Source organism: Argopecten irradians, chromosome 2, assembly GCF_041381155.1.
Source record: "Argopecten irradians isolate NY chromosome 2, Ai_NY, whole genome shotgun sequence".
NCBI lineage: Eukaryota > Metazoa > Mollusca > Bivalvia > Pectinida > Pectinidae > Argopecten > Argopecten irradians.
In genome coordinates, this window is record NC_091135.1 from 16,565,723 (window position 1) to 16,591,208 (window position 25,486).

At 39.8% G+C, this 25,486-nt stretch overlaps 1 protein-coding gene across 2 annotated transcripts in view; it reads right to left on the reverse strand.

Moving 5' to 3' along the window:
- The window catches only part of LOC138314620 (SRC kinase signaling inhibitor 1-like), a 166,842-nt gene extending 148,010 nt beyond the window's left edge, over positions 1 to 18,832 (reverse strand). The window contains exons 1-2 of one of the 2 annotated variants that reach the window (XM_069255042.1): positions 18,683 to 18,832; positions 17,937 to 18,206 (exon numbers count right to left, since the gene is read on the reverse strand). In XM_069255042.1, the coding sequence (XP_069111143.1) occupies positions 17,937 to 18,206; positions 18,683 to 18,779 (367 nt within the window). In that variant the 5' untranslated portion in view covers positions 18,780 to 18,832. Of the gene's footprint in view, positions 1 to 17,936; positions 18,207 to 18,488; positions 18,589 to 18,682 lie in introns of those variants that run through there. The other variant, XM_069255043.1, reaches the window with a different exon arrangement.
- Positions 18,833 to 25,486: the final 6,654 nt, after the last annotated feature.

Below are 25,486 nucleotides of genomic sequence, written 5' to 3' on the forward strand. Positions count from 1 at the left end.
TTAAGTTACAGTGACCATTAAACCTTTAATGTTATACGGGGAAGTTGGCTATAGGAGTAAGATCCTGAAGTTACAATGATCATTAAACCCCTATGTTATACTGAGAAGTTTGCTATAGGAGAAAGATCCCTAAAGTTTCTATGATCATTAAACCTTTATGTTATACAGAGAAGTTGGCTATAGGAGTAAGATCCCTTAAGTTACGGTGACCATTAAACCTTTATGTTATACAGAGAAGTTGGCTTTAGGAGTAAGATTCCTTAAGTTAAGGTGATCATTAAACCTTTATGATATACAGAGAAGTTGGCTTTAGGAGGAAGATCCCTTAAGTTACAATCATTAAACCTTCATGTTATACAGAGAAGTTGGCTATAGGAGTAAGATCTCTTAAATTACGGTGACCATTAAACCTTTATGTTATACTGAGAAGTTCGCTATAGGAGTAAGATTCCTTAAGTTAGGGTGATCATTAAACCTTTATGTTATACAGAGAAGTTGTCTATAGGAGTAAGATCCCTTAAGTTACAATCATTAAACCTTCATGTTATACAGAGAAGTTGGCTATAGGAGTAAGATTCCTTAAGTTACGGTGACCATTAAACCTTCATGTTATACAGAGAAGTTGTCTATAGGAGTAAGATCCCTTAAGTTACGGTGATCATTAAACCTTTATGTTATACAGAGAAGTTGGCTTTAGGAGTAAGATCCCTTAAGTTACGATGATCATTAAACCCCAATGTTATACAGAGAAGTTGGCTTTAGGAGTAAGATCCCTTAAGTTACGGTGACCATTAAACCTTTGTTATACAGAGAAGTTGGCTATAGAAGTAAGATTCCTTAAGTTACAGTGACCATTAAACCTTTATGTTATACAGAGAAGTTGGCTATAGGAGTAAGATACCTAAAGTTTCTATTAGGAGTGTCACGGTTAACCGAAAATACGGTTAACCGAAAAAATTCAACCGTACGGTTCGGTTCGGTACGATAATTCTAAGTTTCGGTTCGGTTCATTAAAAAAATAACTGTCCTATAATACCTGTAATTTACGTGTATAAACTGTATTGCAGATTATTTCATTGAAAATACGGCGAAGTTGTTTGTCAGAATCCCGAGAAATACACCTGTTGACCGACATATATGTGTAACACGTGTGCAAGTTCAGTCATTCAGAAGATCGTTTTTTGCTGTCTGCGGACATGATTTTTCACATACATAATATCTAAATGATATATTTCACTAAATGTTTGATATTTTATAATTGATAATTTTTTATTATGTATTTTTCCGATAACATTAATCCCGCAGAATATCGGCAGCTAAATCAAGCCGCCATTGTGTTGCCGATTGTAAACAATCGCGTTTCCGTCGGCCAATATTCCGTGAATTAAACCATTTTACGATTGAACATGCACCTGGTACGTAATAATGTTTATCTCTATTATGATTCCAATGCATAATACTTTTTAAAAACACTTTTTTCTGGGATAATACCGATGTATTGATTTGCGGTAAAACTTACGATTTTCACATGTCAATCATCACATAATAATGCGTCATGAAGGATACGGGAAAAGTTTTAGTGACGAAATAATGTATCATAAAGGATACGAGGACATATATCTCTCTGTGACTGATTAATGTGTCAATAGTACTGAAAGAGTTAAAAAGATAAGAAAATGTTCAATTATGTTGTTTTAAAGATGTTCCACTGCTGAGAGATCATAAATGATACTCAATATTTGAACAAAAATTGGTATTTAATCGTTTTATATGTCTAATTAAGACACAAAAATGATATAGAATAATTAATGAATTTCTTTGCTGCATGCACTTTTAGAACTTCAATGTATATAGGATATAGTGCTGTGGATTATTTTTCAGGGCGCAATAAATTATATGTTTTTAATTAGAAGTGAAATCTTGATAAAGAAAAAAACCATTTGTTTAAGTGATATACCATCTTTAAATCTAAAGCAGAACTTGCTTTAGATAGAAAATAGACTTAAAAAGTGTAATTGAGATTTGCCTGAACCGAACCGAAAAAACCGAAAACCGATCAAAAAAAGTTGAAACCGAACCGAGTTGAAAAAACATGAACCGTGACATCCCTAGTTTCTATGATCATTAAACCTTTATGTTATACAGAGAAGTTGGCTTTAGGAGTAAGATCCCTTAAGTTACAGTGACCATTAAACCTTTATGTTATACAGAGAAGTTGGCTATAGGAGTAAGATTCCTTAAGTTACGGTGACCATTAAACCTTCATGTTATACAGAGAAGTTGTCTATAGGAGTAAGATTCCTTAAGTTACGGTGACCATTAAACCTTTATGTTATACAGAGAAGTTGGCTATAGGAGTAAGATCCCTTAAGTTACGGTGACCATTAAACCTTTATGTTATACAGAGAAGTTGGCTATAGGAGTAAGATTCCTTAAGTTACGGTGATCATTAAACCTTTATGTTATACAGAGAAGTTGGCTATAGGAGTAAGATCCCTTAAGTTACGGTGACCATTAAACCTTTATGTTATACAGAGAAGTTGGCTTTAGGAGTAAGATTCCTTAAGTTAAGGTGATCATTAAACCTTTATGTTATACAGAGAAGTTGTCTATAGGAGTAAGATCCCTTAAGTTACGGTGACCATTAAACCTTTATGTTATACAGAGAAGTTGGCTTTAGGAGTAAGATCCCTTAAGTTACGGTGACCATTAAACCTTCATGTTATACAGAGAAGTTGGCTATAGGAGTAAGATTCCTTAAGTTACGGTGACCATTAAACCTTTATGTTATACAGAGAAGTTGGCTTTAGGAGTAAGATCCCTTAAGTTACGGTGACCATTAAACCTTTATGTTATACAGAGAAGTTGGCTTTAGGAGTAAGATTCCTTAAGTTACGGTGACCATTAAACCTTTATGTTATACAGAGAAGTTGGCTTTAGGAGTAAGATTCCTTAAGTTATGGTAAACATTACAGTGTCCACAGTCTTTCTCAAATGAAGAGGAATACCTCAACAGGGTGTTAATTTCAGAATAAATCAATTAATTACACAAACCAGGTACCACATGCACTTCACATTTTGCATTGTAAATAGATACACTTATGTGTACGAGCACGAGGCGCAACATCAAAGTTTCAAAGCCCAACATCATAACAACATGGGCTCTCACAGGGACTAAAATACAGTTACAAACACTAAAATCACCAGGACACCAAGGAATGACGATACACAGTGGTCATTAACACACATTTATAACAAAACAATTTGATTCCTAAGTGGGATGTGGAAAGGTATGAAGGTAATCAGCCTAAGTCCCTAGTATTATGACAGTCCTCGTGCTAATACATTTAGGCAATCAAGAGGATACATATTGGTTCATATTACATGGTTGGAAATCAAATGTATATAAAGTTATTTCCTTAATAGGAATAATAATCAACACAGGTTTTAACTATTGCATCTAAATGTACTAAGTTGTCCTTTCCTAATACCGTATATCCCCAGTAACCCTACCCTACAGTATCAATCATGATTTACTCTGTAAGGTCTTAATTTATCTTAATACAAATCTAATTACAGTAAAAAAAATCTTTACAAGAAATTATTTCACCATTAATCTGTTTTAATCTTAACGTGTGCCAAGCATTAATGAAGTGATACGTAGTACTGAGAACTAAGGAAAGGTTGTGTTTCAAGAGTGTATACGAAACGTGTTGCACCCACTATACAAGTGTTCTCCATATCAAACCTGTGTAGATATTAATGTAGATATATAACATTTAATATGTTTTATTTAATGGTAGTTAGAGTTAATCACTCACACCTATCTTTTACACAAGGATACAGAAGATAGAGATTGGTGAATGTGATGGCAGTAGTACAATGGTGGCCTTGTAAACTCACCATACAGCTGGCATGGATTGGTTCAACCCTACAGACAAGACAATAGCTTAGGAATTTATTATTGACAAAACAGTTGTGCTAAGTTGACACATACATTCAAGAGTACATCTGTACATGCTAATACTATTCCACTTAGGTGATACACCCCTCCCTATATCTCATTCCACTATGTGGAGAAAATGACAAATTACTGTATCATGTTGCCTTTATACTCTGTCCCCCTCCTTCCTCTCCATTAAGACACAGACTGGCAGTAGATCATGTAAGCGATCCTCCTCCCCTAACCCTTTTACCCTTCCTTTATCCTCCTTATATTTTTACTCTACCTCATTTAGTTCATTTCTTTCTCCATTGCCTCTGTCTTCTTTCTCTTTCTTACTCTTCTTTCCTTCTCTCTATTTCTCTTTTTCCTCCTCATTTTCCTCTTTGGTCCTCTATATCGTACTCCCCTTCTTCTTCCTTAACTCCTATTTTCCTTGTTTTGTTTATCCTTCTCCTTTCCCTACTTCTCATCAGCCTCTCCTCTTCCTTGTCCTTCTACATAACATCCTTCTCCATCTCCGCCTAGATTGTCCTTTTTTTATTTTTCTCCCTCATTCTATTACTCTTTCTTCTCCAATCCCCTTCTTCAGCTACCCTTTCTTTTCCATATCATTTTTCTTCCTTCTTTTCCATTCCCTTCTCTATTTCTTCTTTTTCAACTTCTTTCTTTATTTCTTCTTCTCCAATCCTTCTTTATCTGTCCCTTCTTCTGATCTCATTCTCGTTCTCTACTCCCTAATCCTACATCAGAATTTTTTCTTTACCGGTTACTCATTTTCTATTCCATCTTCTATTCCTTCCTCCTCCATTCCCTCTTCCTTAATTTCCTTCTCATCTATTTATCCCTCTACCTCATCTACTTCCTCATTCCTCTTCCATTTCTTACTTTTATTCAATTCCTCTTTCTCCATTCCTCCTCGTACTTCTCATCTATCTATTCCTCTACCTCATCTACCTCACTCCTACTCACTCTACATCATCCAAATCTTTTCTTCTTCAGTTCCTCTTCCTTGTTTTCATCCTCTTCCTTCTCAATTTCCTCCTCTAACTCATTTTTTCCTCCATTGATATAATTCTCAGTTTGATTTAGTGGGATTTCTGTCAAAGTTTTATTTGTTTAATGCAAGAAAATGTGGGAAGGGAGACAACTCTAGTTTTGTACAATACCATTTTATCCATAATCCACAGAGTATGACATCAGTTTTATGTGAACCACATGTAAATTGTAATGTCAGATTTTATATTTTCCTGTTTTACAGGACAAATCAAAATCAAACACTGATGACAACATCAAGTAAAGCATCCTTAATCACAGGTTTTTGATTAATCTAAATAAATATAGACACTTCTAGATGTGTACTGTGTTTTGCATAGTAACAAATATATAAGTGTCTGTATAATTAAGAGACAAAACCCTGTGGTATATACCAGTATACATCTATGTACATACAAATTATTCCCTTTGATATATAGTTCAATAACAAGATGCTTCCTTGGACTTAACTACAAAATAGGTCCTATCAGGAATTATCATAATCCCTTGATAGACAGATACATAAATACCCTCTACAACCTAAAACAATACCAGGGTAATATTTGTGGTAAAGAAGGTATTGTTGTAAATGGCCTACAGATAACACATGTGTCCTTTATCTTACTATACTAAATGTCATGATTACTGGTTAATTATAAAGACCTTCTAATCAAATCTGATGTAATAAATGCTCTCTACCTGATAGTATCACAATAATGGCACAAGAATTAGTTTTTATCTATCTATTTCTAAACTATATTCAGCTTTTTTTCATCATTAATCATGTTTTCTTTTTTTTTTTAAGATTTTTAACAACTAGCAACTAGATTATTTTGCAACATACAGTTCTTATCAAGACTTTAGCAGCCAATTACGAAGGTGAAGGTCAAATAATGTCAAATTTCAGATACAATCATACATTAGGTAAGGAATGCAGTTGTATACATGTATAAATACATGTCTGACATACACAGTGTAACAGAAACACTTATACTTACAGTCTGATATTTCATAATCTCTGAAGACCAGATAGGTCTATAAAACAAGTTAAATGGATTCTACATGAATATTCATCATACATAGGCCTCTACCAATCAACAAATTAGCTATTTTCTGAGGTCAGCAGAGGTCAGCAGAGGTCTGTAAAGGTCACAAAGGTTACAAAAATGTTAGAAAAGGTCAATGAAGGTCATTTTAAGATCAATAAAGGTATCATAATTCAAAGGAAATCAAAGATGTGGAAAGGTGCTAAGAGAAGCAAAAATTGTTTAGTAGATCCTATCCCAGAAGATTTTTATTTTTAAAGGACAAGATTTATTTGTAGACTGGGGATCTTCTCTTACATCAAACTCTCCAAACCTGCAGAGCACTGATGTCATGAATGACTTATAACAGAAAATGTTAAAGGAACAGGAATTTGCTCTCTGTTATATTGTATGTTCTTACAGAATAGATAAATGAGGAGAGGCTGATCAACTCTAAATAGAATACCTCAGTAGTATATCAAGGAAACAAGGCTAACAATAATGTAAATATAGATACAAAATGATGAATATCCTGTCATATATAACTAACAAGGGTAAAAGAAAGGGGAGAGGCTTCAAGGAGGGGGTGGTTAGGGGAGGGGGTAAAAGTGAAGGGAGGGTACACCCAAGGTGAGGGAAGGGGTAACATGAGGTGAGGGGGTAACAGTAGTGAGGAGAGGGGTAACAGTGGTGAAGAGAGGGGGTAACATAAGGGAAGGGGTTAACAGTAGTGAGGGTGGGGGTAACATGAGGGGGGGAACAGAGGTGAGGAAAGGGGTAACAGTGGTGAGGAGAGGGGTAACAGTGGTGAGGAGAGGGGGTATCATGGGGGAGGGGGGTAACAGTGTTGAGGGTGGGGGTAACATGAGGGGAAGGGTTAACAGGTGAGTAGAGGGGTAACAGTGGTGAGGGGGAGGGGGTAACATGAGGGAAGGGGTAACAGTGGTGAGGGTGGGGTAATATGAGGGAAGGGGGTAACAGAGGTGAGTAGAGGGGTAAAAAGTGGTGAGAGGAGTGGGGTAACAGTGGTGAGGGTTGGGGTAACATGAGGGAAGAGGGTAACAGAGGTGAGGAGAGGGGGGGTAACAGAGGTGAGGGGTTGAAATAACAGGTTGAGGGGAGGTGGGGACAGTGGTGAAGGTAGGGGTAATGTGGTGAGGAGAGGAGAGGTAAGAGTGGTGACAGTGGTGTAGAGGGGTGGTAACAGTGAGAGGTCGAAGGGGAGTAACAGTGGTGAGTGTGAGGTAACAAGAGGGGAGGGGGTAACATGTGATGAGGGGAGGGGGTTCAACAGTGGTGAGGGGTGGGGAGTGGGTGAGAGGAGGGGTAAACGAGTAGTTGAGGGAGAGGGTGTAACAATGACGGAAGCCGAGGGGTAACAGAGGTGAGGGTAGGGGTAAGCAGGGGAGGTGAAAAGGGGGAGGGGTAACAGGTTGTGAAGGTAGGAGGTAACAGCTGTTAGGAGTTGGGTAACAGTGGTGAGGGGAGGGTGGTAACAGGTGACGGTAAGGAGGTGATCGGGGGTAATAGTAAGGAGAGGGGGATGGGGGTAACCGTTGTGAGGTGGAGGGGGTAACATGAGGGAAGGGGTAACAGTGGGGACGGAGAGGGGTAACAGTGGTGAGGGGGTAAACAGAGGTGAAGGGAGGGGTAACAGGGTGAGGGTTGGGGTAACAGTGGTGAGGGAGGGGGTAGGTAACATGAGTACAGGGTAGGGAGGGGGTAACAGTTGGTGAGGGGAGGGGGTAACATGAGGAAGGTGGTAACAGTGGTGAGGGGAAGTGGTAACATTTGAGGTGAGGGGTAACAGTGGTGAGGGGTTGGGGTAACAGTGGTGAGGGAGGGGTAACAGTGGTGAGAGGTGGGGGTAACAGAGGTGAGGGGGTAACAGTGGTGAGTGGAAGGGGTAACAGTGGTGAGAGTGGGGTTAACATGGGAAGGGGGGGTAACAGAGGTGAGGGAGGGGGTAACAGTGGTGAGGGGGGGGTAACAGTGGTGAGGGGGAGGGGGTAACAGTGGTGAGGAGGGGTAACAGTGGTGAAGGGAGGGGTAACAGTGGTGAGGGTGGGGTAACAGTGGTGAGGGGAGGGGGTAACAGTGGTGAGGGGAGGGGGTAACAGTGTGTGGGGAGAGGTAACATGAGGGAAGGGGGGGGTAACAGTGGTGAGGGGAGGGGGTAACAGTGGTGAGAGGATGGGGGAGGTAACAGTGGTGAGGGGGTAACATGAGGGAGGGGTAACAGTGGTGAGGGGAGGGGTAACAGTGGTGAAGGGAGGGGGTAACATGAGGAAGGGGTAACAGTGGTGAGGGGAGGGGTAACAGTGGTGAAGGGAGGGGGTAACATGAGGGAAGGGGTAACAGTGGTGAGGGGAGGGTAACAGTGGTGAAGGGAGGGGTAACAGTGGTGAGGGAAGGGTAACAGTGGTGAGGGGAGGGGGTAACAGTGGTGAGGGAAGGGGTAACAGTGGTGAGGGGAGGGGTAACAGTGGTGAGGGAGGGGGTAACAGTGGTGAGGGGGGAGGGGGTAACAGTGGTGAGGGGGGGGGTAACAGTGGTGAGGGGAGGGTAAGTGAAGGGAAGGGGTAACAGTGGTGAGGGGAGGGAGTAACAGTGGTGAAGGGGAGGGGTAACAGTGGTGAAGGGGAGGGGGTAACAGTGGTGAGGGGAGGGGGTAACAGTGGTGAGGGAGGGGGGTAACAGTGGTGAGAGGGAGGGGTAACAGTGGTGAGGGGAGGGAGTAACAGTGGTGAGGGGGAGGGGGTAACAGTGGTGAGGGGAGGGGTAACAGTGGTGAAGGGAAGGGTAACAGTGGTGAGGGGAGGGAGTAACAGTGGTGAGGGGAGGGGGGGTAACAGTGGTGAAGGGAAAGGGTAACAGTGGTGAGGGGAGGGGGTAACAGTGGTGAGGGGAAGGGGTAACAGTGGTGAAGGGGAGGGGGGTAACAGTGGTGAGGGGAAGGGGGTAACAGTGGTGAGGGGAAGGGTAACAGTGGTGAGGGAAGGGTAACAGTGGTGAGGGGAGGGGGAGGGGGTAACAGTGGTGAGGGGAGGGAGTAACAGTGGTGAGGGGAGGGAGTAACAGTGGTGAGGGGAGGGGGTAACAGTGGTGAGGGGAGGGGGTAACAGTGGTGAGGGGAGGGGGTAACAGTGGTGAGAGGGAGGGGGTAACAGTGGTGAGGGAGGGGGTAACAGTGGTGAGGGGTAAGGGGAGGGGAGGGGTAACAGTGGTGAGGGAGGGGGTAACAGTGGTGAGGGGAGGGGTAACAGTGGTGAGGGGAGGGGGTAACAGTGGTGAAGGGAGGGGGTAACAGTGGTGAGGGGGAGGGGGTAACAGTGGTGAGGGGAGGGGGTAACAGTGGTGAAGGGAGGGAGGGTAACAGTGGTGAGGGGAGGGGTAACAGTGGTGAGGGAGGGGTAACAGTGGTGAGGGGAGGGGGTAACAGTGGTGAGGTGAAGGTAACAGATGGGAGGGAGGGGTAACAGTGGTGAGGGGAGGGGTAACAGTGGTGAAGGGAGGGGGTAACAGTGGTGAGGGGAGGAGGGTAACAGTGGTGAGGGGAGGGGGTAACAGTGGTGAGGGGAGGGGAGGGTAACAGTGGTGAAGGTGGTGAAGGGTAACAGTGGTGAGGGGAGGGAGTAACAGTGGTGAAGGGAAGGGGGTAACAGTGGTGAGGGAGGGAGTAACAGTGGTGAAGGGGAAGGGTAACAGTGGTGAGGGGAGGGGAGTAACAGTGGTGAAGGGATGGGTAACAGTGGTGAGGGGAGGGGAGGGGAGGGAGTAACAGTGGTGAAGGGAAGGGTAACAGTGGTGAGGGGAGGGAGTAACAGTGGTGAGGGGAGGGTAACAGGAGGAGTAACAGTGGTGAGGGGAAGGGAGGAGGAGTAACAGTGGTGAGGGGAGGGGTAACAGTGGTGAGGGGAGGAAGTAACAGTGGTGAGGGAAGGGTAACAGTGGTGAGGGAGGGAGAAGAGTAACAGTGGTGAGGGGAGGAAGGGAGTAACAGTGGTGAGGGAAGGGGTAACAGTGGTGAGGGGAAGGAGTAACAGTGGTGAGGGGAGGGAGTAACAGTGGTGAGGGGAGGTGAGTAGGTAACAGTGGTGAGGGGAAGGAAGTAACAGTGGTGAAGGGAGGGGGTAACAGTGGTGAGGGGAAGGGTAACAGTGGTGAGGGGAGGGAAGTAACAGTGGTGGAAGGGGGGGAAGGGTAAACAGTGGTGAGGGGAGGGAAGTAACAGTGGTGAAGGGGAAGGGTAACAGTGGTGAGGGAGGGGAGTGGTGAGGGGAGTAACAGTGGTGAAGGGAGGGGGTAACAGTGGTGAGGGAAGGGTAACAGTGGTGAGGGGGAGGGGGAGTAACAGTGGTGAAGGGAGGAAGGGGGAAGAGGTAACAGTGGTGAGGGGAAGGGTAACAGTGGTGAGGGGAAGGGTAACAGTGGTGAGGGGAGGGAGTGGAGTAACAGGTGGTGAAGGGAAGGGTAACAGTGGTGAGGGGAGGGAGTAACAGTGGTGAAGGGAAGGGTAACAGTGGTGAGAAGGGAAGGGTAAACAGTGGTGAGGGGAGGGGTTAGTAACAGTGGTGAGGGGAAGGGTAACAGTGGTGAGGGGGGGAGTAACAGTGGTGAGGGGAGGGGAGTAACAGTGGTGAGGGTAACAGTGGTGAGGGGAAGGGTAACAGTGGTGAGGGGAGGGGGTAACAGTGGTGAGGGGAGGGAGTAACAGTGGTGAGGGGAGGGGAGTGGTAACAGTGGTTGAGGGGAGGGAGAGTAACAGTGGTGAGGGGAAGGGTAACAGTGGTGAGGGGAGGGAGTAAACAGTGGTGAGGGGAGGAAGTAACAGTGGTGAGGGGGAGAGGGAGTAACAGTGGTGAGGGGAGGGAAAGTGTAACAGTGGTGAGGGAAGGGAGTAACAGTGGTGAGGGGAGGGAGTAACAGTGGTGAGGGGAAAGGGTAACAGTGGTGAGGGGAGGGAGTAAGTAACAGTGGTGAGGGGAAGGGTAAAGGGTAAGTAACAGTGGTGAGGGCAGGGAGTAACAGTGGTGAGGGGAGGGAGTAACAGTGGTGAGGGGAGGAGTAACAGTGGTGAGGGGAGGGAGTAACAGTGGTGAGGGGAGGGAGTAACAGTGGTGAGGGGAGGGAGTAACAGTGGTGAGGGGAAGGGTAACAGTGGTGAGGGGGAGGGAGTAAAGGAGTAACAGTGTGAGGGGAGGGAGTAACAGTGGTGAAGGGAGGAGAGAGTCAGAGTAACAGTGGTGAGGGGAGGGAGTAACAGTGGTGAGGGGAGGGGGGTAACAGTGGTGAGGGGGAGGGAAGTAGTAACAGTGGTGAAGGGAGGGAGTAACAGTGGTGAGGGGAGGGGGTAACAGTGGTGAGGGGAAGGGTAACAGTGGTGAGGGGAGGGAGTAGTAACAGTGGTGTAGGGGGGGGGTGGTGAAGGGAAGGGTAACAGTGGTGAGGGGATGGGAGTAACAGTGGTGACAGGGGAGGGGAGGGAGGTAACAGTGGTGAAGGGAGGGAGTAACAGTGGTGAGGGGAGGGGGTAAGTAACAGTGGTGAAGGGAAGGGTAACAGTGGTGAGGGGAGGGTAACAGTGGTGAGGGGGGGAAGGGTAACAGTGGTGAGGGGGGAAGGTAAAGTAACAGTGGTGAGGGGAGGGAGTAGTAACAGTGGTGAAGGGAAGGGTAACAGTGGTGAGGGGAAGGGTAACAGTGGTTGAGGGGAGGGGAGTAACAGTGGTGAGGGGAGGGAGTAACAGTGGTGAAGGGAAGGGTAACAGTGGTGAGGGGAAGGGTAACAGTGGTGAGGGGAGAGGAAGTAACAGTGGTGAGGGGATGGGGGTAAACAGTGGTGAGGGGAGGGAGGTAACAGTGGTGAGGGGAAGGGAGTAACAGTGGTGAGGGGAGGGAGTAACAGTGGTGAGGGGGTGGGGAAGTAACAGTGGTGAGGGGAAGGGAGTAACAGTGGTGAGGGGAGGGAGTAACAGTGGTGAGGGGAGGGAGTAACAGTGGTGAGGGGAGGGTAACAGTGGTGAGTGGACGGGGAGTAACAGTGGTGAAGGGAGGGAGTAACAGTGGTGAGGGGGGGCAGTGGAGTAACAGTGGTGAGGGGGAGGGAGTAACAGTGGTGATGAGTGGTGAAGGGGAGGGAAGTAACAGTGGTGAGGGGAGGGAGTGGTGAGTAACAGTGTGAGGGGAAGGGTAACAGTGGTGAGGGGAAGGGTAACAGTGGTGAGGGGAGGGAGTAACAGTGGTGAGGGGAGGGAGAGTAACAGTGAAGGGAGGGAGAGTGGTGAGGGGGAGGGGGAGTAACAGTGGGAGGGAGGGGAGTAACAGTGGTGGGGGAGGGAGTAACAGTGGGGAAGGGAGGTGAGGTAAACAAATATTTCAGTACATGGAGGACAAGGGGCAAAAGGAGAAAAGAAGGTGTTAATAAAATAGGAAAGTAAAAGAAATTGATTGGATATTGAACAGAAAAGAAGGGTTGAGAGCAGGAGAAGAATGCAGAGAGAGGTTGTCAAAAAAAGGGATGAGAGCAGGAGAAGAAGGCAGGGAGGTCGTCAGGAAGAAGAAAGGGAAGAAGGGATGAGAGCATGTTGAACCTTATTTTTTACCAATACTAAATTATTATAAATAAAATCATCAGATACAGCTGATACCATAATTGTCAATGGTATGCAAGTATACATACAAAAGACAAACACTTTTCTTTAAGTTTTATTGCCTTCTGCTATCTTTGTTTGTAGTTTATAATACCAACACTTGTTTTTCAAGTTTCACACAAGCTGGAACCTGAATTTCATTATTTCTGAGGCACACACATTTATCAAACAATATGCAGCAAGTTTTTTGTGGATTTTTGGCAACTTTCCTTCTGTATAGTAATAACAAATGTCCGCTGATGATGAAAACGTAATATGATTTGTGTGGCATAATGTGTCTTAATGTGACGGTAATCTAATGATGCATCATATGTCTGTCTGCCAATTAATAGGCATTACCAAATAAGGCAATACTGCACATCCCAAGACACTTCAAGGCCAATTATATTCAAAAGAGATTGAACTTGATGTAAACATTGTCAATGCTCTTTGAAATCTGTTTGACCACCCCTTACCATTACAGCTATATAGGTACACATAATTCAGGATATAACAAACCTATATACATGTATACTGACTACTATATGATACAATACTTATTATCTCAAAGACTCAGCAAATACACAAAAAGATACATTTCACCTACAGCTGTTTTTGACATTTCCCCTTAGACTTACTAATAATCTTGTACTTTCGGAAGCTACAGAAATTCTATACATAGTATCTCTTTCATGAAAATTTATCCAAAACTGCTTCCAATTTCTGTAAGGAAAACAGATAACCTTTTCTCCTTTAAATGCTATAAATTTTAATCCCATCTGGAATGCCTGAACCATTGTTCTTGTACTCTTATAAATCAGACTGAATCATGAGAATAGACTGTAATACCTAGAAATAAGGAGGCTGCTCCCAAATCCTGTGAAGTCATAAAACCAACAGGGGTTAAACATATCAAGTTCTCCTATGATATAATAACTATAAAATTAAATACAGGATTCAAATAAACATCAGAAATTTCCCTGCACTTTTGAGAGAAGCTTTGATGTATGTAGGAGGCTGAAAGAAGTCACAGTGCCTTGCTTTGGGTGATATAACCTAACCACTTGATCGAGCTTAACTCATAACCCAAATGTAACGTTTCTTTCACATTTTTTTACGGAGGAGAAAAACCTGTTTATTTTTTTTTTTTTGACATGTGACACCTGGTCTATGTTGACATTTACAATATTTATCTCCCCTGATCTACAATGATTACCCCTCTGACATCCTATAATAATGTCCCCTCTATTAACAATATTTATATCCCCTGATCTACAATGATCTGACATCCTATAATAATGTCCTCTTCAATTACAATATTTATCTTCCGTGATGTTATGTATAATGATTATCCCCCCTGTCCCTATAATAATGTCCCTCATTAACAATATTTATCTCCCCTGATCTACAATGACCCTCTGACATCCTATAATAATGTCCTCTCAATTACAATATTTATCTTCCGTGATGTTATGTTAATGATTATCCCCCTGTCCTATAATAATGTCCCCTCATTAACAATATTTATCTCCCCTGATGAACAATGATTATCCCCCTCTGACATCCTATGGATTATGTTCTCTTAATTACAATATTCACCTCCCCTGATGTTTAATAATTAACACCCTGACAAACTATTAATGTCCTCTCATTAACAATATTTATCTCCCCTGATGAACAATGATTATCCCCCTCTGACTGTCCAATGATTATGTTCCTTTTTTAGAATATTCCCCTCCCCCTGATGTTTAATAATTAACACCCTGACAACCTATAATAATGTTCCCTCATTAAACAATATTTATCTCCCCTGATGTACAATGATTATCCCCCCTGTCCTATAATAATGTCCCCTCATTAACAATATTTATCTCCCCTGATGAACAATGATTATCCCCCCTCTGACATCCTATGATTATGTCCCTCTTATTTAGAATATTCACCTCCCCTGATGTTTAATAATTAACACCCTGACAACCTATATAATGTCCCCTCATTAACAATATTTATCTCCCCTGATGAACAATGATTAGTACCCCCCTCTGACATCCTATGATTATGTTCTCTTATTTAGAATATTCACCTCCCCCTGATGTTTAATAATTAACACCCTGACCAACCTATAACAATGTCCCCCTCATTAACAATATTTATCTCCCCTGATGAACAATGATTATCCCCCCTCTGACATCCTATGATTATGTTCTCTTATTTAGAATATTCCCACCTCCCCCTGATGTTTTAATAATTATTAACACCCTGACACCCTATAACAATGTCCCCTCATTAACAATATTTATCTCCCCTGATGAACAATGATTATCCCCCCTCTGACATCCTATATATTTATGTTCTCTTATTTAGAATATCCACCTCCCCCTGATGTTTTAATAATTAACACCCTGACAACCTATATACAATGTCCCCTCATTAACAATATTTATCTCCCCTGATGAACAATGATTATCCCCCCTCTGACATCCTATGATTATGTTCTCTTATTTAGAATATCCACCTCCCCCTGATGTTAATAATTAACACCCTGACAACCTATAATAATGTCCCCTCATTAACAATATTTATCTCCCCTGATGAACAATGATTATCCCCCCTGTCCTATAATAATGTCCCCCTCATCTAAAAAAACAACAATATTTATCTCCCCTGATGAACAATGATTATCCCCCCTCTGACATCCTATGATTATGTTCTCTTATTTAAAATATTCACCTCCCCCTGATGTTTAATAATTAACACACCCTGACAACCCTATTATAATGTCCTCTCATTAACAATATTTATCTCCCCTGCATGCTACAATGATTATTTGCCCTTGTCCTTTAATCATGTCCTCTCATTCACAATATTTAAAAAAAAAAAAAAAAGAAAAAAAAAAAAAAAAAAAAAAAAAAAAAAAAAAAAAAAAAAAAAAAAAAAAAAAAAAAAAAAAAAAAAAAAAAAAAAAAAAAAAAAAAAAAAAAAAAAAACAAAAAAAAAAAAAAAAAAAAAAAAAACAAAAAAAAAAAAAAAAAAATCTCCCTGATGATTACCTCATCCCCTCCCCCTTGTTATCACCAACACTCTGCCATAGACAGTCCCAAGAGGAAGGGTAAAGCATGTACCCTAAATTGTGACTGTATAAACATCCAAACCAACCAACCAACCCTTGTTATAACCAGAAACAAGGGCATTAATAACTCATATTAATCCATCCCTTATATAGCCCTATGACAAATATATTCCATGAGTCACTATGACTCAACATTAATTGTACAAATTTAATAGCAAACATGCAAAGGAAGTGAAATCACCCATTGTTGTTTATGGCAGATTCTCAAAGACACAAGAATTGAAAATAATGTTTTGATGTTGAAGGCAGACTATTGTTAATAGGTGTGTAATAGTTGGGATAATATGCGAGTTAATAAAGGGGATGTTTTCTCCTTTCCATTCCAGATGCTGTTAATTATTACAGTCATTAACACTAATGGGCTTTATCACATTAAATACAATCTTTACAGTAAATATCACAAAGATTCAAAAATAAATACGGTGGTATCTTATCTATCCTCCAAACACTTATTTCTGAAAACACAACCCAAGCTATATTCAAAGGCTCGAAAGTTTGAACAGGGTACTTTTTGTGGGATTTATTCATCAGATGTAGATTCAACCTTTCATCTTAGTTTCATCTTCACCTAATTTTTTCAGTGGTCTAGCTATTATAAAAGCTTTAAAAATTGTCATTGCGTAAATTTGTTTTTCGTTTTTCTTTAAAAAAAAAACAACATGTTATTTTCTATTAACTAAGCTATATGTTACCAGCACAGTAAATACTTTGATACTCTAAATGTCTTTTTAATGATTTCCTTCATTCTATAAGAACTATTAATTCCTTTGATAAAACCTAGTTTCTTCCCCTAACAATCAATAATGTGGCATAGATACCAGATGATTACAATGTAGATTTATATCCAAAAATAACTTATTCATATCTATTTTAAATACTCCAACCAATGCAAGAATAATGAAACTGGATTTTATTTATTGCCGTAAATCATGATTTCCTCTGTAATATTCTATACTTAGATATTTATTACAGTCTGTGGGAAGCAGAAAGATGAAGAAAACATTTCACAAAGCTTCTGACAGAGCCTCCTGCTATCTCAACTCTTTCTCTAAATCACACCAGCAGTGTATAATATGTTTGTTTAGAGCGCTGCAACGATATTTCCTCGTAATTTGAAACACTACTGGATGAATGTATAAAGAGATAAAGGAACTCAGACCAAAAATATTTCAGTTCATGACGCCTTCTTATCATATCACTTTAATTTTTTTTTTACACAAGAATATATGTTTACAAATGAATCAATTTCAAGATGAAGATTTTTCATCAAGCTCTCAAATCAATGAATCATAACAAAATTGTCTACATCTGTAAATTAATCTTCACTGCTAACACTGATCTCCTTTTCCGTTTATTCGATACATACTTGCCTGTATTAATTAACACTCAATCAAATCAATGAAGATCAAACTTGTATTTACTATGGGCAAAATCATCAGCTATTTTTGCCTTGAAATACAGTAAATCATTTTAAAGTATGATAAAAAATACTTAGTGACTCAGCATACTAAGCTTTCCAAATAGACAGAAAACACATCTGATTGGTATCATTATCCTCCCATCAGGTTTGTTTAGTATTGGTCAGAGAAGTTATGATAGTGTCCTCCTGATCGGATTTGGATGAAGATCGGAATCAGTTAGCGGGACTGACCATCAGGACCAACATTAAATCAAATTTAAAAGATTCCATCCTTCTTTGTAATTATAATGCTTAAGGATTCATTTAATTCTTTGGAGATAATATTGACTCTTTTATGTGTATTACATGTAAAAGCAGTACAAATGTATTCATGTAATTCTTTGGAGATAATATTGACTATTTTATGTGTATTGCATGTAAAAGCAGTACAAATGTAAATGATGGGCTTTTTAAATGATAACTCAAATCACCTGCAAAGAAATGTGATATACAGCTAACCAGGTGTGAAGTATTACTCATCTGTTGTTCAAATTTAGCAATTCCTACAAACATGCAACTATAAAGGATGCACAGACAAAATTGACCCTTTAACTTAAATCAGGAGTCTTATGCTAATTAATGATTTTTTTTTTTTTAAATCTTCTTTTTTAAGTAACCAGGTACACAAATCTCATTATCCATTCATGAATTCATAACTAAATAACAATTTTTTTTTCGGTCATTTTTGTCTTAAAAAATAAATATCTACATACTGTTTGGACAGGAGAGTGAAGGTGGCCCGACTGCCCGGATAAAATCTGTCCCTGAATGGCTTCCATATCCAGGTTCCTTTGTTGCCCTCGTCCTTATCCGACGATACCGGTCTCTCCTGCTCGGTTTGTCTGCGTATGGAGCTGGAGGCGGAATTCCATCCATAGTTGGGTCCAGGAGGGAGACTAATCCAGTGGAGGGCTGGAACTTTCCACAGACAAACCCTCGGAATGGAATCCCACCATCGATTTCCTTCAGGGGACTATCTAAATCTAATAAGATGAAAATGACATCTATAAAACTTGCACCCTGTCAAGATAATATACATGTTAAAACAGATATTCTTTCCAACTACAATTTATGAAGTTACTTTTAAATCAAGTATAATTCTATGAAGAAATTTGAGTGTCTTTTAACTTGAAAGAGAAAAATCATATTATCAAGAGCAAACAAAATATGCCTGTCTTAAAAACAGCAAGAAAAACTAATACAAATCTTAATCAGAGAAAATGAAAGGATTTTGGAATATAAATTTGACACCAAGGTAATCTCACCCTTTCTAACCAAAGCCCCTCCCCTGATAAACTTATACATGGTAGTTTAGAAGTAATGGCCCCAGGAATAACCTTCTTTTACGTGCATCCTGCTACACGCGAAATGAACATGCATATGTATACTATATCTACATGTATGTAGGGAAGACCTATATGATGCAATATAATTATCACAATGGCATTATCCAACTCACTTAAGCTACAACAAAGTAGACTCCGGAACACACATGAAGATAGTTCCACGCGAAAAGGAGTCAGCCGATTGTTTGGACTTCCACTGTAAGAGCACATGTTGTTTTTTAGCTGTCTGTTACACTGCACAAATTTACATCCGAGTGCGTGGAAATCACGCGCTAGTTATATTTGCACTATCTGTGGCGGTAAGGTAACATTCCACGTTGGTACGGTGGTTATATATCAGATAATATGGTAAACAGAGAAATGGTTTGCGTTACTTACCTTTCGATCACCTGGCGTAAACAGTAAACGTAAGCACGTGCATGACAGAGATTTGAGGGTTGATGTATTTTTAGGAATCATTGATGAGTCTATTATTTTATGTCTTCCAAAGCTCAACATTAGAATAGATCAATAAAAGTTCTAAAGAGTATTTTTGTTGCTTAGCTTCGTAGCACGGCGGTGTTGACAGTGCCTCGTGGCTGATTTAAATTTCTTCATACGTTTCTTTCTATGATTGATTTAGTTGGATCTTCAGGCAGATGGTAAATACAATAAAGCCAGCAATGATCCGTATCTTTCATAAAAACAAACAGTGACAAGAAATGGTTGTAATATCCCTAAGTTATGAACTTTCCCAAGATTACAAGTCTAGAAAGTTAAGAGAGGTCAAAGATATAATATACAAAAATTTTATTTTTGACTTATGCCCCCGGGGCGGTCCAAGAAACTTAGAAAGTTGAACGCCCAAAGCTTAGGAAATTGCTACTTTGCGCATGTCCGGAAAATAAAGTTGTTTAAAGCCAATGGATTAGCGAGCTTTGCAAGTGAAAGCTCGGCGGCTTCAGAATCAACTGCTGATCGAAGGAATAAGTAAATTATTTAACTAAGAAATTAGAATATCATATTTATATAAGCGGCCTATCCGGATCCATAGGCTCCGGAGAGGGACAAGTTTTGACCCCCGCTGGATTTAAACCTAAAATTGGATCCAACACTGGTCAGAGTAGCAATTACATGTATTGCTAATTTTTTATATATTAGTAGGTATAACAAATATATATGTATTGTCATGGGAATAAGCTGAGTGTTTTGCTAGAAGTATTACTTTTTTCTATTAACGTCGTTATATAATCGTATTTATTGTTTCACTATTCTAAAAGAAATATAATTTCATCTCTTATTCGGCGGTGTTGAAGTGCCGTGGTGATTTTATTTCTTCATACGTTTCTTTCTATGATAGATTTAGTTGGTCTTCACGGCAATGGTAAATACAACCGTTTAAAAGATCGATCATTTTCCTTTTAAAAACGTTTTGATATACAATGTACATATATGTAACTGTCGTAATTAAGTGCTGCCATAGCAACCCCCTTTACTCAGGGATATACACTGTATGGTTGATCAGAAACATATATATATATACATATGTATATATGTTTCTGGGTTGATATCAGAAAGCGGAAAAGTCTTTTTAAACAATTTCTACTAGTAAAAAGAGACTAGCTAGTTTTTTACAATCACAACATATTGTATGATACAATATACAGATGTAATTTTATATACGTTGTAATAACATTGTCTATATCATTCCATTTGTTTATTTATGTGCAAATTAACCAAAATAATTGGATACGACACTACAATGTACCTTCCTCGCTGACAAAGTGGTAACAAAATTTTGCGATCCAAAGAAAGATGCTCTATCTCCACGGTGATCTTATTTTGTATTTTTCGTAGTTTCCTGTGTTATTTTATAATAAGGTTTGATGAGTACGGTTAAGGGGGCACAACTCTGATAGAGCATGAAAGGGGTTATTTACAGTGAGATGCTGCCCTTGTGTCAAATGTAGTTTTAGCCCACCATCATCAGATGCTGGGCTTTTCAAATCGACTTTTGTCCGTGGTCCGTCCCTCAGTCCGTCCGTTAACAAATATTGTTACCGCTATTTCTCAGAAAGTACGAAAGGGATCTTTTTCAAATTCCATATGTAGGTTACCCTAGGGCCCTTGTTGTGCATATTGCATTTTGTGACGGATCGGTCAACAAGATGGCTGACCGGCCGCCATCTTTGGTTTTGATAGTTAAAGTTTGTTACCGCTTCTTCTCAGAAAGTACTGAAGGGATCTGTGTCAAATTTTATATGTATGTTCCCCTAGGACCCTAGTTGAGCATATTGTATTTTGGAACCAATTGGTGATTCGTTGCAGTTTGGGACCAGTCGATGAACAAAGTGGCCAACAGGCCGCCATCTTAGATTTTGATAACTGAAGTTTGTTACCGCTATTTCTTAGTAAGTACCGAAGTGATCTGTCTCAAATTTCATATTCAGGTTCCCCTACTAGGACCTTCGTTATTCATAATGCATTTTGGGACTACTATAACAAGATGGCCAACAGGTAGTCATCTTAGATTTTGATAATTGAAGTTTGTTACTCCGATGTATCACATAAATTAAGGAAAGGATGTTTATCAAATTCCATATGTAGTATGTAATAAAAGTTAGAAAAGCTGAGAAAAGATACATCTTTCCATTGTCAGATGTAAATCATTCTTTAGTGGGCGCCAAGATTCCTCTGGGATCTCTTGTTTAACTTTTTTTATTTTTCCATTTCACATTTTGTTTCCAGAGCCTCTGTGAATACGATAGAAGTCACTCATTCCTGGTTGCTCTCCGCTGTACTGCCTCCAATCCATCGACATATCTCACCGTGTCGAACCGTACTTTGGAGATTGCGGTTGAAGTAACGCAGAGTTTGCGGTTATGAGCCGGAAAACGGAGGTAAGTCGGAAGAGAAAATGTCATATTTCTCATCAGGAAGTTTTTTTCAGAAATCTAAAGTGTGCACGGAGAACAGAGATGATATATCCAAAATCGGGAAGCGGTAACCTCTTTCTGTATGGCCCCAGTATTTCAAACACCTACGTACAGTGCATATTTTTTGCCACTTTTCGCCAATTGTCAAGTTCATGATCTCATGCTGCTTTACAAATCTAGTCTAGACCAATATCAACTGATTATATTATAATTTCGAACCCTTGTAAACAGCCTCTCAAAAGATTTTCTAAATCTAATACCGGCTGATTGAGAGATACGATTTTGAAAATGTGTCGGTAAAAGTAACGTCATTATTGCGGTTGACATAAAGTAGTTTTTCGTGGTTGCGGAAAATGTAAAGTAAAAAAAGTAACGTCATTGATTGTTGCGGTTGGGTTGGATAAAGTAGGTTTTATGAGTGCGGATTGTCAGATGAGTCCTAAATGGACGAAATGATACCATCTGGTGCAGCTTATCCCCCTTTTCGACTTACTGCATCGATTACTAAATTATTTATAATTAGGTGCCAGTCAACTGTGTATATTTTTACATCGCTTTTTAGCAATGATTCAAATGTTGTTAAGGTATGTTGACGTTGATTCAAATGTTGTTTTTTTTTTTTTTTTTTTTTTTAAATTTTTATATTTATTTCATTGCAGAGACTATGGCGGATACATCTAAAGAGACTCTTAAGACTATAAGAATCATTCGATTATCAAAGGTCAATTCAATCTTTATTTTTTTTTTTTTTTTTTTTTTTATTTACTTTTATTTATTTACTGCGTTATCAATCGCCTGTAGCAGTAGGCGTCTCTGTAGCGGCTACTAGGGCCTACTCTTATTACGAAGACTACAGAGTAACACAATACACATTATGTATTTTTATAACGGGTACGGGTGTGTTTCGTGGGGTGAAAAATGCTTCATGATCTTCATGATAATTTCATATAATTTTCCTGTTTGTTGCTACACAGTTTTATAATAACAAATGAAGAGTTAAAGCTGACATACCATTCTTAAATATACATACCATTGCTAATATTAAAACTGATCAATACGGAACGGAAACTTAATTGATTGTCTTAGTGATAATAACATTAAACGCAAACATCTCCGAAACACTCTGAGGTCATGGAAAATGGCAAATATCATCCGCCCATTATAGCTATTGAATGACCAAAAACCGCAACCCCCATTTTTTACTTTATGCAACCGCAACCTCATCCTTCAAAAATTCAATTCAGTATTTCATGGAAATTTCTTGACACAAACAAATGTCATTCAGTCGGGGTGTTTTTAGAACATCAACACACAAATGGAAAGTGTTTATATAAAATAATATGGCTTAAAACATTATGAAATTTTGATTTGTTTACAAAAAAATCCGATTTCGAATTTTGTCGTGGAGTGTTTGAACTCCACAAAAAACATCGACAATATGCGAAACATGCCTTGAATTCTTCAATGTGTGCTACAATCCGTGAGCGACTCAGTTTTTTGATAGATTCTCTAGAATTTCGTTATTTGACAATTTCGTGGACCTACCCTCTCAATTTTCCATCACCTTCCGGTGATAACCGCAAACTCTGCGTTACTTCAACCGCAATCTCCAAAGTACGGTTGGACACGGAGTTTTGTACAGCAAAATGAAGAATCTAAATGTTTTTTCTCAAGAGTTTAAAACATCGTTTACCCTTATTTACCTTAAATTCTCGCTTATATGATTTTCAAAACTGAGTTCTGAGTTAAAAATTGCTCTGATATTATTTCTGTCCGTTTTTCAGTAATTCATGATTTTGTTTGCTCTTCAATATTTTGATGTTTACTACACATATGCATGCATATTGTGTATGTTTGCATTTCCCGGGATGCCAGATGTCGTTTAAGGTATAATACTCACCATCCGTACGTTCCATTTGCGGATGTGTACCAGTTGTACTAAATTGATACTGCACCGCTAAATGGAGGAACGCGTTTGGATTTTTCCATGATGGCGGCAAAATGGAAGCTACGCTTCGGTGTTAACAATAAAATGGATGTAGAAGTTATACCTAAATAGTGTCGGAATACATTCAAATAAATGATCCGTGTAATTTTATCGGATATGAATAATCTCTGTCTTGTTTTCAACAAAGAAAACATTTCGATCACAAATAAATAAATCTCGAGTCCCCATCTTGGATCCAAGTGGTACACTTCTGAAAACGAAGATACAGCGCTTTCCATTTGAGATACAACAGATTCGTATAGATACAACTGGTACGAATCTGCCAATGGAACGCATGGATAATTTCGTGTTCTCTTTTTGTTATAATTTTGAATAGTTTCTCTGAGTTTGCTATTTCTGGTTGATCGGTCGCAAATATTATCAATAGTAGTGGGCCCAGCGCGGCTCCTTGAAGGATTCTTGTTGGAGTCTTTAGTATATCGGCATACATTTATTTTGTTTTTGTTTCGTGTGTGTGGCATTTTTGTTTGTTTTTGTTTTTATTTATTTTGTTTAGATAAAGGCAATACTATTAATTTGTTCTATATACCTGATGTGACGTACAGCCTTGTTACAACATCACAATCGATTTCTAACTGTCGTAGCCAATGAAAACCGGTTTTTTTGTGTTACTACAAGTACCTGTTTCAGACCAGGATTGTGTGACAGAGCGTTCCACTTTCAATTGATTGGTTAATATGGTTCGCGAGATCCGTCATTCACTCCGCCACTTTTAGAGTTGATAAATATGTGTTTTTGTGCACATTTTACAATAGCTTTGTTGACATTGCTTTTAAAGATAACGCTATTACTAACCACTGATTATATTAGATTGTCATGGATAACTTTATGAAAGCGACTTCGATATATGTGTCACAGGCCAATCCCGATTACCATACACCTACTATATACTACATGTACCAATATAACTGTAGGCTGGTAAACTCACGCCTACATTTTTATCGAATTTAAAGCTACTTCTTCATGTTCTTGATCGAGATTTGTACAAATATAGCATAAGTTCAGCATAATTTCCATTGAACAGCTAGGGTAAATATGTTATGATGAGTAATTTGTAAGTTTTGGGAGGCTGCGGTACATTAGTGTTGTGTCTCCTTGTGATAGTAAAACTCACGTTGTCTTCAGAGTGCTATCTCACTGTCGCATGTCCTCAATGACAACAAATAGTACATCCTTGTCACATTATCCTGTCGCCAAACTAGACCAGTTTTATAAATATGATGTCATCCAATTTAGGTACGTTGTAATTTCATATTCCGTGTTATAAATGTTTCTATTCATAATAAGTGGTAAGCGGGAGTTGAAACTACCATATTTTTATAGATATTGTGCGTCTCGGCCACGGAATAGAGGGACGAATGCTCAACAGGAAGCGGACAGGGAGACGTAAGAAATAAAAGAAAAAATGGTTCCCCAAATTTAGTCGCCTTTTACGATCAGCAGGCAGATCTCGAACCCAAATTAAGTGATCTGAGAATTAGTTCAGTTTATATAATTATGAACCCACTAGACCAGACCTATGCTCAAATCCAGTGGCGTAGTCAGGGTTGAAACAATGTGGGGGCAAATCTTGTTCCCAATTTGATTTTCATTACCGAACATATATACCATCTCCCAAGAAAATAATGAATATGTACTAATCATTTTCTAGCAATTTCCTGGTATTCTGAGAGCAAAGTTACTATGTATTCAAAATGTAATATGTATAAAGTTGGGTCATTAAAAGTGGGAAAAATATCTCGGCAATTTAATTGACACTCCAGATACTTGTACCATTGTTATCGTACATTTATCACTACACATGTAGACTATAGTTATTTCAATACGGTTGGGGTGACAATAGTTGAGTGTCGTAATTAAATACTAGCGCTTATCTGATATATTCTATGCATTTTGCCATATCTATAACGAAGTTAAAAAAATGAATATGTGGGAAAGTATACACTGTACCCAGGGGCGTAGGAAGCGCGGGGGGCAGGGGGGGGGGGGCAAAC